Here is a 12,218-nt window from a genome sequence, read left to right as displayed (position 1 = left end):
AAAAGGGCATAATAGTTTTCATCCTACCAAAAATGTTTTACAGGAATGTTGGGAACACAGTGAATACAATACTAGAAGTTTTGGATGGATAGGGGATATTAAAGCAGAGAATGAAGGATTGTGTAATATGCAATACAGCTCAACAGTTTGCTGTTCAGTTACTCCTCCATGGTTATTCGTGATGCCAACAATATAATTAAATATTCAACAACAAATAAGGGATAATTCTATACTGATGCCTAAAGGTTTATTAGCACAAAATTATATTAAACAGCAGTATATGGGTAATTTAATGTTATTCACAGACGGTTCAAAAGACCCAGAGACAGGACGCACAGGAACAGCAGTATATATTCCTCAGTATGAGTTAGCTATAATAAAAAGAGCAACAGATAACTTATCAGTATATACAGTTGAACTTGTGGGAGTATTAATAGCGTTAAACTGGATACAGGAAAATAATGTCAATAATTGCAACAGACAGCTGGTCAGCTCTTTTAAGCATTAAAAATGTGAAATCATGCAGATTAGATATCATTAATGAAATTCATCAAGTCATAGTCTGTTTACATGAGAAGGGTTTGAATGTTGGCTTTGTTTGGGTTCCTGCTCATGTAGGAGTTGAGGAAAATGAAGCCGTTGATAAACTGGCTAAATTGTCATTGAAGCGACAAACTGTGGATTTAAATATCCCATTAAGTAAAGCTGAGGGAAAGGGTATTATTAAATCTCGAATGATGGGAAAATGGCAATAATACTGGGATCTCTACAGGTCGACATCTTTATAATATTCAGGAAAAAGTCAGAGGAGTCAAGTCACCTTTATTTATATAGCGCTTTTAACAATGTAAATTGTGCCAAAGCAACTGCACAATATCAAAAAAAGGAAAATAGTGTGTCAATAATGTAAAATGAAAAGATTAAAAAAAGATTTTCTGTTGAAGGCATTTCATTATTGAATTCAGTGATGTCATCATCCAGTTCAGTTCAGAGGAGGCAGAATGAGGGGTAGAAACCGAAAAGAAGAGGTTCTTCTAACTTGGCTTAGAATAGGACATACTGGTCTGAATCAGACACTATACAAAATAGGTAAACATCCAACAGGTTTGTGTGAAAGTTGTGAAGTATTAGAATGTAGGAAATATGAGGAGGGAAGAAGGGAAGTGCTAAAGAATGACATTGCAAATGTGTTCAGAAACTTTTAGAAGGAAGTTCTTGGAATGTTATTAAACATCGTATGATCAACCTCAAAACACAGAATTGATGGAAAGAGTATACAATTTTTTCATAAATTCCCCAGTTTTGTCATATCACTCCAGTCTGGTAGGTGACGGTAATACACTTTTGAAGTTGGTTGTCAACCGCCAATTTAAATCAAAAGAAGAAGAAGAAGAAGAAGAAGAAGAAGTCCCAAGAAATGTTTTATGTTCTGCTGACATCTAGTGCACCTGTGAGGAATTTCATGGAAGTTCTTGTGTTTGTTCTTTACGCGCCGCCGTTGTTACGCAATCAAAGGTTAAACGAGACTAGCTTTTAGCAAGCTAACAGCTAACGTCAATCAGCTAACGTCAATCTCACAAAAATTCAGGTAATCACAAATCAATTTGTTACATTTGAATATCGTTACTGACTATCCACAAATAGAGTACCAGATAATGCGAAACGTAGCATTTTTCGACTGATTATTAAATGCAACCTCAACTTAGTTTAGCCACTGGGCTAGTGAGACATGCATAAATATTAAGAAATGTGTCATTAACTGTTTACTTATATTTAATCTTTTGTTACATTTTATTTAGATAATTTTTTAGACGAATTTAATCATTTTTTATTGTAGTTGTATTTATTTTTGTGTAGCTTTATTGTCCCTATCTGACCTTTATGTTTCTTTTGGTTAAAAACACGACAGAAGCTGCTTTATTACACCTTGTTTTTATTGTTTAGTCCTCAGCAATAAGAGGAAATGTTTCAACTCAGGATGATCTAACAAAGCCTTTACTGGGCTGTTTAGCTCTTCTGTAAACAAAGTTTTGGACATATTTAGCTGTCATCCATGTTTTCTTGTGAGGTGCCTAATTAACATCTGCATTTGTTGTGTGTAAATAGCAGTTTGTTTTTCTTTATTTGAATAAGCATAGCCGTGTGGCTATATTAATGCTTTTTTCCCACCCACAGGTGAACTGTAAACGAGAGAAGCCCAACAGGATGGCCAGTGTGAGTGTATTGTAATTGCTTTGTATTATGCAAGGTGGATCTATGTAAACACAACACAATCTAACATCATATATGAAAAGCTATTCTCATTTACATCTTTTTTGTTTACATTTTTGATGTTTATAAGCTTGTATGTAAGTGCTTGCTGTGTTTTGTCAGGTGCTCTGCAGGAGAGCTCGTCTGGTTACATACCTGCCAGGGCTTCACGTTCTAGTTCATCGTGTTGTCGGAGCCAGGACTTTCTCCAGGGCGTCCGGCTCAGATGAGCCACACCTTCACAGCAGGACCCCTGACACTGGTAAATGAGTGTATTCCTCTCTAGAACACTAAATCAACTGTTAGCTTCCAGCATAATAGTTAATGGCAATACTTTTACAAGTAGACTTGATTACAGCATATTTTACATACAAGCTAATAACAACATTTGCTCTTGACTTGTGTTTTCACAAGGTGTTTTCTAATGATGTGTGTTTGATATTTCTGTGAATAGCACAAAGGACAGTGTGGCCGGACGAGACCATGGGCCCGTTCGGACCTCAGGATAAGCGTTTCCAGTTGCCGGGTAACATGGGTTTTGACTGTCATTTGGAGGGTCCAGTGGAGCAGAGGACCTCACCGATCCACAGCGTGATGCCAGATGTGCTCACTGCTCAGTCCAGCAACGAGAGGCACAACTTCATCCTGGCCCAGTTCATCAATGAGCTTCATGTATGATGCTTTCAGAGTAATTTGACTTGACAGAATAAACAGTAAAATAATAACTTTATTAATGTTTGTGAAGTCATTAATGATCGTAATCACTAAATGTGAATTTGATAAACAAAAGACTGTACAATCATTAATTAATTGCTCATAAGTGTTATCTCATAATAAATGTAAGCTCATACTATTTGTATTAAAATGTAAAATATTATGTGATGCAATTTTGTTCTTGTTCCTACTCCACTGTTTAAAAGTTTGGGGTCAGGTAGATTTTTTATTTATGTTTCTGACTGTAGTTTCTTTTGCTAACCAAGGCTGCATCAAAAATACAGGAAAAACAGTAATAATGGTGAAATATTATAAAAAATTAAAATAACTTTTTTTTTTTTTTACCATTTGAAAGTGTTTTCAAATGTAATTTATTCCTGTGATGCAAAGCTGAATTTTCAGCAGCAATTACTCCAGTTTTCAGTCTCACAAGATCCTTCAGAAATTATCCTAATATGCTGATTTGCGGCTCAAGAAACATTTCTTATTATCAGTGTTGGAAACAGTTGTTCTGTTTTATATATGTGACCCTGGAGCACAAAACCAGTCTTAAGTAGCACGGGTATATTTGTAGCAATAGCCAAAAATACATTGTATGGGTCAAAATTATAGATTTTTCTTTTATGTCAAAAATGGTAAGGATATAAAGTAAAGATCGTGTTCCATGAAGATATTTTGTAAATTTTCTACCGTAAATATATCAAAACTTAATTTTTGATTAGTATTATGCATTGCTAAGAACTTCATTTGGACCACTTTAAAGGCAATTTTCTCAATATTTAGATTTTTTTGCACCCTCAGATTCCAGACTTCCAAATATTGTCCTGTCATAACAAACCATACATCAATGGAAAGCTTAAAAATATATATATATATATATTTTTTTTAAATCATACTAACCCAAATTGTTCTCTGGTTTTTTTTTTAGGAAAGTGATAAAACATCCACAGAACAGAACGTGGATAAAGCAGAGCACTTTTTCGATGATTCCAGTGTGGAGTGTGCCATTCAGTCTTGCCCTGAATTGTTAAAGAAAGGTCTGTATGTTAATGTTTTAGAGCATTTGAGTTGAGCAGATTTAACATGGACTGCTATAAAGCACTGTGACTTTCTGCTGAGGTTGTTAGCAGTTAGGGTGAGCTCATTTGTATTGGTTGAATGTAAAATGTGACCACAAGAGGGTGGCATTTCTATGGCGTTATTTTACTACCAAATGTCGAGAGCGCATTTTTGTTGCGCGAAAGTAGATTAATATAATGCGCGAGCGCGAATCTTCCCGCTCGCACGCGGATTTCCTTTGCTCTCCCACAAAACCGGACGCACTTAAAACGTGTCTCCCCTCTCGCTCAAGTGTGCGCGCTCAAACTTTGTCCTGTGCACTCGCACATCTCTCAGTGCTCTTGTTCTAGATATTAATTCTTTTCACACCTAGATTAAACGTCTAAAGTTATCAACCAATCAGATTTTTCTACGACTGACCTGATGAAAATACTAGGCCTAGGTGAAGAGGGAACTGATCCTGGAATTTCTTTGCAATTTAATATTAAATTAATTAATAATACCATTAATAATATTTTAATATAAAGTTCATGTGGCCATACATGTATTGTGTACTTGGGTTGAAATATATATATACATACATGCATACACATACACTGCCCTCCAAAAGTTTGGAAACACCCCTGGCAAAGTGTGGTTTTGGACGATATCAGCATAAATCCTTATGATTTTTTGGTGCAAATACATTAAAGTAACTTGACATTATCATTGAAGACCAGCAATAAAACATAATAATGGCAATATATACGTTAAAGTCAGACATGCCCCTTTGCAAGCTGTGATGCCTGGTTACTGGTTTAAACTTGGCCCAGGTTTTTAAAAGATTTTTGGGTCAGCACACCTTAATACTGTAGCTTCAACAATTGATTGCCAATTCAAAGTCAATGTTTGAATAAACTGACAGCTCGGATGCCCAGATTATGCAGAGCTGTAATAGCTGCTAATGGTGGATATTTTGATGAATCGAAAATTTAAGTTTTTTTCTATGTAAACTGTTCATGTAATAAAATGTTTTCGTAGTTTGTGCTGTCCCTTATCAGTGCAAAATCATCACAAATTAAAAAGGATTCATGCCAATATTGTTCAAAACCCCACTTTTCTAGGGCGTTTCCAAACTTTTGGAGGGCAGTGCATGTATGTATGTATGTGTTTGTATATATATATATATATATATATATATATATATATATATATATATATATATATATATATATATTAGGGCCGGGACTTTAACGCGTTAATTTAGATTAATTAATTACACAAAAATAACGCGTTAAATTTTTTTAACGCATTTTAATCGCACTTATTTTTGCACCGCGGAACGTTTCTCACTGGATGAGTTTCGGCGGACCGATTATACTGGAGCACCAACTAGCGTTCAGACAAAAACAAACCACAGTGAACATGGACAAAGAAGCTGATGAGACCGCTTTGGTTGGCCCTGTGGATGGGAAATTTTGTTATAAAAACGAATGGATGGAAGCGTCGATAAGAGCATGGTTGTGTCCAAGCTATGCAACAAGGAATTCGCATATCACCGCAGCACATCGAGCCTCAAGTATCACCTCATGTTCTGAATGTACTTGAAAGTATTGTGTTTTAATTAAAAAAACAGTTTACAGAAGGTATACCTACCTATAGGGTACCTGAATTTCTGAAATGTAGGCTACTATATTTCTAAATATCGTATTGCTACACTTAATGGCAATATTGCACTGGTCTGTTGGACTTGGTTGAACAAAAATAAACAATATTTTGTTGCTTAAGCTTATGTATTCAGTCATTATTCAATGTTATACTAAAAATCCATATGAAAAAACTTACTTCTCACTGTTCTCAGGTCAAATATTTATATGCGATTAAAATGCGATTAATTTCGATTAATTAATTACAAAGCCTCTAATTAATTAGATTATTTTTTTTAATCGAGTCCCGGCCCTAATATATATATATATATATATATATATATATATATATATATATATATATATATATATATACATGCAGTGAGGTCAATAAGTATTTGATCACCCTGTGATTTTGCAAGTTCTCTTAATTAGAAATCATGGAGGGGTCTACAATTTTCAGCACCTAATTTCTAGCCATTTCAAATATAAATTTGATTAACATTGCTAAATATCCTTCTTTGATTGTCAAACTATTTCACAGAAAAGAACAAAATACAAACATAAGAAGATATAAAGTAAAACAAATTAGCCTACAATAACCAGTGTGTTAAAAAAAAAAATGCAACAATAAAAAATATCAAGGAAAGAAATCTGTTTCAAGATATTTTTTAAAAGTGCATAATGATAACTTTTGACAACGTTTGATTCAGGTGCAAAAATAATTCATCTTTATATATATATATATATATATCTCATTTCATCCCAAGTGTACATGTATGGTTACATGAACTTTAAGAATCATATACTTTTTGTTTGTTTGTTTGTTTAGATAAATCGCTCGGAGGGGTTTGACCAAACAATTAGACAGACTAGGTTTTTTTTTTTTTATAAATCACCCAAGCACCCGATTCCATTTCTAATATACATTTGATATGACTAAATATTATTAAATTGTAAAGAAATTCCAGGATCAGTTCCCTCTTCACGTAGGCCTAGTATTTTCATCAGGTCAGTCGTAGAAAAATCTGATTGGTTGATAACTTTAGACGTTTAATCTAGGTATGAAAAGAATTAATATCTAGAACAACAGCACTGAGAGATGTGCGAGTGCACAGGACAAAGTTTGAGCACGTACACTTGAGTGAGAGGGGAGACACGTTTTAAGTGCATCCGGTTTTGTGCGAGAGCAAAGGAAATCCGCATGCGAGCGGGGAGATTCGCGCATTATATTAATCTACTTTCGCGCTATTTGGCAGTAAAATAACGCCATACATTTCCATCTGTATTTTAGGCACTGAATGGTGGTGTTGTTCTATATCCCTAAAGGTAACAGTGTTATAGTATGTAATAATTACTGTGCAGATATATACAGTGGTGTGAAAAAGTGTTGCCCCCCCCCCCCCCCCCCCCCCTCGTTAAAACATAACTGTGGTATATCACACCTGAGTTCAGTTTCTCTAGCCACACCCAGGCCTGATTACTGCCACACCTGTTTGCAACCAAGAAACCACTTAAATAGGACCTGACTGACAAAGTGAAGTAGACCAAAAGATCCTCAAAAGCTACACATCATGTTGAGATCCAAAGAAATTCAGGAACAAATGAGAAAGTAATTGAGATCTATCAGTCTGAAAAAGGTTATAAAACCTTTTCTAAAGCTTTGGGACTCAAGCGAACCACAGTGAGAGCCATTATCCACAAAATGGTGAAAACATGGAACAGTGGTGAACCTTCCCAGGAGTGGCCGGCCGACCAAAATTACCCCAAGAGCGCAGCGACGACTCATCCAAGAGGTCACAAAAGACCCCACAACAACATCTAAAGAACTGCAGGCCTCACTTGCCTCAGTTAAGGTCAGTGTTCATGACTCCACCATAAGAAAGAGACTGGGCAAAAATGGCCTGCATGGCAGAGTTCCAAGACGAAAACCGCTGCTGAGCAAAAAGAACATAAAGGCTCGTCTCAGTTTTGCCAGAAAACATCTTGATGATCCCCAAGACTTTTGGGAAAATACTCTGTGGACTGACGAGACAAAAGTTGAATTTTTTGGAAGGTGTGTGTCCCATTACATCTGGCGTAAAAGTAACACAGCATTTCAGAAAAAGAACATCATACCAACAGTAAAATATGGTGGTGGTAGTGTGATGGTCTGGGGCTGTTTTGCTGCTTCAGGACCTGGAAGACTTGCTGTGATAAATGGAACCATGAATTCAGCTGTCTATCAAAAAATCCTGAAGGACAATCTGTTCGTGACCTCAAGCTGAAGCGAACTTGGGTTCTACAGCAGGACAATGATCCAAAACACACCAGCAAATCCACCTCTGAATGGCTGAAGAAAAACAAAATGAATACATTGGAGTGGCCTAGTCAAAGACCTGAATCCTATTGAGATGCTGTGGCATGACCTTAAAAAGGCGGTTCATGCTCGAAAACCCTCCAATGTGGCTGAATTACAACAATTCTGCCAAGATGAGTGGGCCAAAAATCCTCCACAGCGCTGTAACAGACTCATTGCAAGTTATCGCAAACGCTTGATTGCAATTGTTGCTGCTAAGGGTGGCCCAACCAGTTATTAGGTTTAGGGGCAAGCACTTTTTCAAACAGGGCCATGTGGGTTTGGATTTTGTTTTCCCTTCATAATAAAAAACTTCATTCAAAAACTGCATGTTGTGTTTACTTGTGTTATCTTTGATTAATATTTAAATTTGTTTGATGATCTGAAACAGTGTGACAAACATGCAAAAAAAACTAATCAGGAAGGGGTCCAACACTTTTTCACACCACTGTGTATATATATATATATATATATATTTTTTTTTTTTTTTCTGTATTGTAGCTATCCTGTGGTTATTGTTCATTAATAGGTGCATTCCCTGTTCATCATCTAATTCAGATTTTGAGTCCATGTTCCCTGAGGCCCCATCGGCCGGCATGATGGTGGTCACAGTGACTCAGAAAACACAGAATGACATGACGGGCTGGACTGAGCAAGTGGACCAGGAGAGAGAAGAGCTGCTCGCTAAAGTGAGTTGATCTAGATATATAATAATATTATTATAAACATCATGTATCATATAAAATATGATTTCTGTACACACCATGTCTAACTGAAGCTGCTGTCACTTAGTAACATAGCTCCTGATTAATTCATCATATTTAGCCCTTCTATATGGCTTTGTATTGTCCTTGGGCAGCGTTATGTGGCTTTAGATCAATAAAACTCCTTCAGAACATGTGTGTGCGAGCTTTGTGACTCAGCAGTTCATGCCTTCGGCTCTCTGTGTCATTTATTGTCTGCTTCACATCACTGTGGAGTTCCTGTCTAATTGGCATGGAGCCATGCTGTAGGAATGCTGCAGGCACTGTATTATTCTCATGCTGTTGTTTGTTTGTGAGCTGCTGCATTCAAAAAGGAAAGATTTCTAACCAAGAATGTGCCAAAACAGTGTAAGCAGAACTGAATGGAAGCTCCATTGTTAAAGCCATTCATTATTGTTGATAATTGTGTTGTATGCAGTTTGTTGCAGGTGCAAAGGAGATATGCCATGCTCTCCGAACAGAAGGATTCTGGGCTGATTTCATTGACCCATCGTCTGGACTTGCAGTAAGTGATATAAACCTTTTCAATCTAAAAACATTTAAACAATTAATTTCTATGTATTTGTATTGCATTTCTCTCTCCTCAGTTCTTCGGTTCATACACAAACAACACGCTCTTTGAAACGGATGAAAGGTATCGCAGTTTAGGTTTTCAGATCGAGGACCTGGGCTGTTGTAAAGTGATTCGGCACGTCATTTGGGGGACGCACGTTTTTGTCGGCACACTTTTCACCTCGGCGCCACCCAACAGCCAGATCATGAAGAAGCTACAAGGGAACTAAAGTTAATTAAAGTTGCTGAGTCGGCTTGGGAACACTATTAATATCAAAACCAAACCTCACCTTTGAGATGATTAGCACAATCTAAACACTTATATGCCGTAATGCACTTAGTGAAGTTGCCCAATGGCTGCTGCTGGAAATGTGTATTTATTTTTGTAGATCAAAAAGCACTTTTGGTGTGATTTGTTTAATTTTTTTATTTTGGGTGCGTGTGCTACAGAGGGAAGTTCTGTCACATGTCCAGCATTTTTCAGTCTCTCTCTTCCTCTATGTTGCCTTTCTTCTACTACAGACCTCAAAGGAACTAAAATGTGACCGTTGCTCCATTCAAACGTGTATTTAGTAATTTTTTGTCCATACATTATATTTAAAAAGTTTTAGTAGTGATTAAAAGCGTTCAGTTTCAGTTTAATTCAGTATTGTCAGATTTTGTCATAGCTTCATTATAGGCACAATAAATAAGGAGTATCACTGGCTGTAATGTTGCTTTATTGTTTGTGTAAACAGTTTGGACCTGATGACCTTTATGTAAAAAACCATCTAAATGGTTGAGCTACCAAGAAATATGGCCTTTTTGGAAGGTGTGTGTCCCGTTACATCTGGCGTAAAAGTAACACAGCATTTCAGAAAAAGAACATCATACCAACAGTAAAATATGGTGGTGGTAGTGTGATGGTCTGGGGCTGCTTTGCAGCTTCAGGACCTGGACTACTTGCCATAATTGATGGAACCATGAATTCTGCACTTTATCAGAATATCCTGAAGGAGAATGTCCAGCCGTCAGTTTGTGACCTCAACCTCAAATGCACTTGAGTTATGCAGCAGGACAATGATCCCAAACACACCAGCAAGTGCACCTCTGAATGGCTCAAGAAAAACAAATTTAAGGTTTTGGAGTGGCCAAGTCAATGTCTGGACATAAATCCAATTGAGATGCTGTGGCATGACCTTAAACAGTCCATTCATGCTTGAAAACCCTCCAATGTGGCTGAATTAAAACAATTCTGCAAAGAAGAGTGGGCCAAAATTCCTCCACAGCGATGTGAAAGACATTGCCAGTTATTGCAAATACTTTAAGGGTGGCACAACCAGTTATTAGATTTAAGGGGCGATTACTTTTTCACGTAGAGCCAGGCAGGTTTGGACAGCCTTTTTCCCTTAATAAATGAAGTCATTATTTAAAAACTGCATTTTTTATTTACTCAGGATATCTTTTCATGGCACTGTATGTGTAAATATAAAAAGTAGATGTATCTTCTGTTTTTATGGGTGTAGGCTGCTGCTAATTTATTTGTATCACAAAAAACACATTATTTCAGTGCATACTGTAACTTACTATAACTATACTAAAAAAATTAGTAGTGTAAAATAAAAAAGTTTGGTGAATTACCTTTCTGGATTTTAGTCTATGGTGGATGTTTTGGCCTTATTAGCCTAAACCGATCAAAGCTAGCAGCTGCTGTTGTAAATATCTCACAGGTGTCATTAGAATTCATTCAGACGCACAACAGATGGACTATAATCATTCTTCTTTAAAGTCTGACACTACCATTACTGTAGACAGTTCTTCACTCTCCATTCGCACATGCCTGTCAGTGAATTGTGTTTTTGAATCACGTGGCCCTAACAGCTGATCTCTCCTTGACGCAGTCACACACAAATTCTATGAAGGCTATAAAGTGTTTGTTTATTTAAATATTTAGCATTATAGATATGATCGTTTGCTTACATTGTTTTTCAGTCCTTCATTGAAACTCTTATTACAAACAATTTCATTGTGAGTGCATTGAATCCGTATTTACTGTACTATGGTTTTCTTCCTGTGGTAACCAGCATCTGATCTCGTTTAAGATATTAAACAAAATCCTGTCATGATGTGTGTAGAGAGTGCGGCTGATCAAAGCTGGGCTGTGTGGATGGTGACACATGTTTTCGAGACAGCAGTCATCACCCCATGCCTGTCTGATTGACATGGCTATCAATTATATGTAATTGTCCTGCTAAAACTTGGTTCCTCCTCTTTGTCCATTGGTTAAGTTCACTCTTTTTAACAGTTTCACTGAATTCAAACTGCCAATCTGAACAACTCATTAACAATATGATTATAATGTCAGCTGGTCATTTTATCACTCTAAAAGAACATGGTGTTTAAATCTATAAATGACCTTTTTTGTTGTGAGAAGGTGTCTGTTTCCATGTCTCAACTTCACACATTGTGAAATTGCAGTGCATTGTGTTTCATATATGTAATGCAAAACAAAAAAAAGATGAATTTCTTTAGTTTGGTATACAAGTATACTATATATAATAGGTCATATTGACCAAAAAAATGGTTAATCAAATTTACACCAGAAAAACTGCTAATGTGTGTTACTGTTGAACTCTTCTTACCCTATAAGATGCCCTAAATAGTCTTCTGCAATTGTTGAGGGAACAAAATAAGCAACATTCAAACTAAAAAAAAAATTTTTTTTAAAGTGGGGTAAAATAAATAACATTTGTTAATTAAATACATTTATCAAATCAAATAACTATTTTATTGTGACATAAATATGAAATATATATTTATAAACTTTATATGCTTGACTAAAGCATTTGCATTGGGTGAATGATTCAAATCACAGGAGAAAGTCAGGATCATACATTTTTAATTGGGGTTAGATATCTAGGTCAGACAGCCATCTTG

At 36.2% G+C, this 12,218-nt stretch overlaps 1 protein-coding gene across 1 annotated transcript; it reads left to right on the top strand.

Annotated features, from left to right (window-relative positions):
- The first annotated feature begins 1,307 nt into the window (after positions 1-1,307).
- On the top strand, positions 1,308-11,709 carry LOC306876873 (methylmalonic aciduria and homocystinuria type D homolog, mitochondrial-like). Its single transcript, XM_079428314.1, has 8 exons — positions 1,308-1,588; positions 2,176-2,214; positions 2,374-2,512; positions 2,705-2,922; positions 3,893-4,001; positions 8,545-8,675; positions 9,169-9,255; positions 9,338-11,709. Exons 2-8 carry the CDS (start codon positions 2,206-2,208, stop codon positions 9,530-9,532), a joined length of 888 nt encoding a protein of 295 aa, XP_079284440.1. The 5' UTR covers positions 1,308-1,588; positions 2,176-2,205; the 3' UTR covers positions 9,533-11,709.
- The last annotated feature ends 509 nt before the right edge of the window (positions 11,710-12,218 follow it).

Source organism: Barbus barbus (genome assembly GCF_936440315.1).
Source record: "Barbus barbus genome assembly, chromosome: 11".
Taxonomy (NCBI): domain Eukaryota; kingdom Metazoa; phylum Chordata; class Actinopteri; order Cypriniformes; family Cyprinidae; genus Barbus; species Barbus barbus.
Note: the sequence above shows the minus strand (reverse complement) of the source record. Positions and strands in the feature narration are given on the sequence as shown.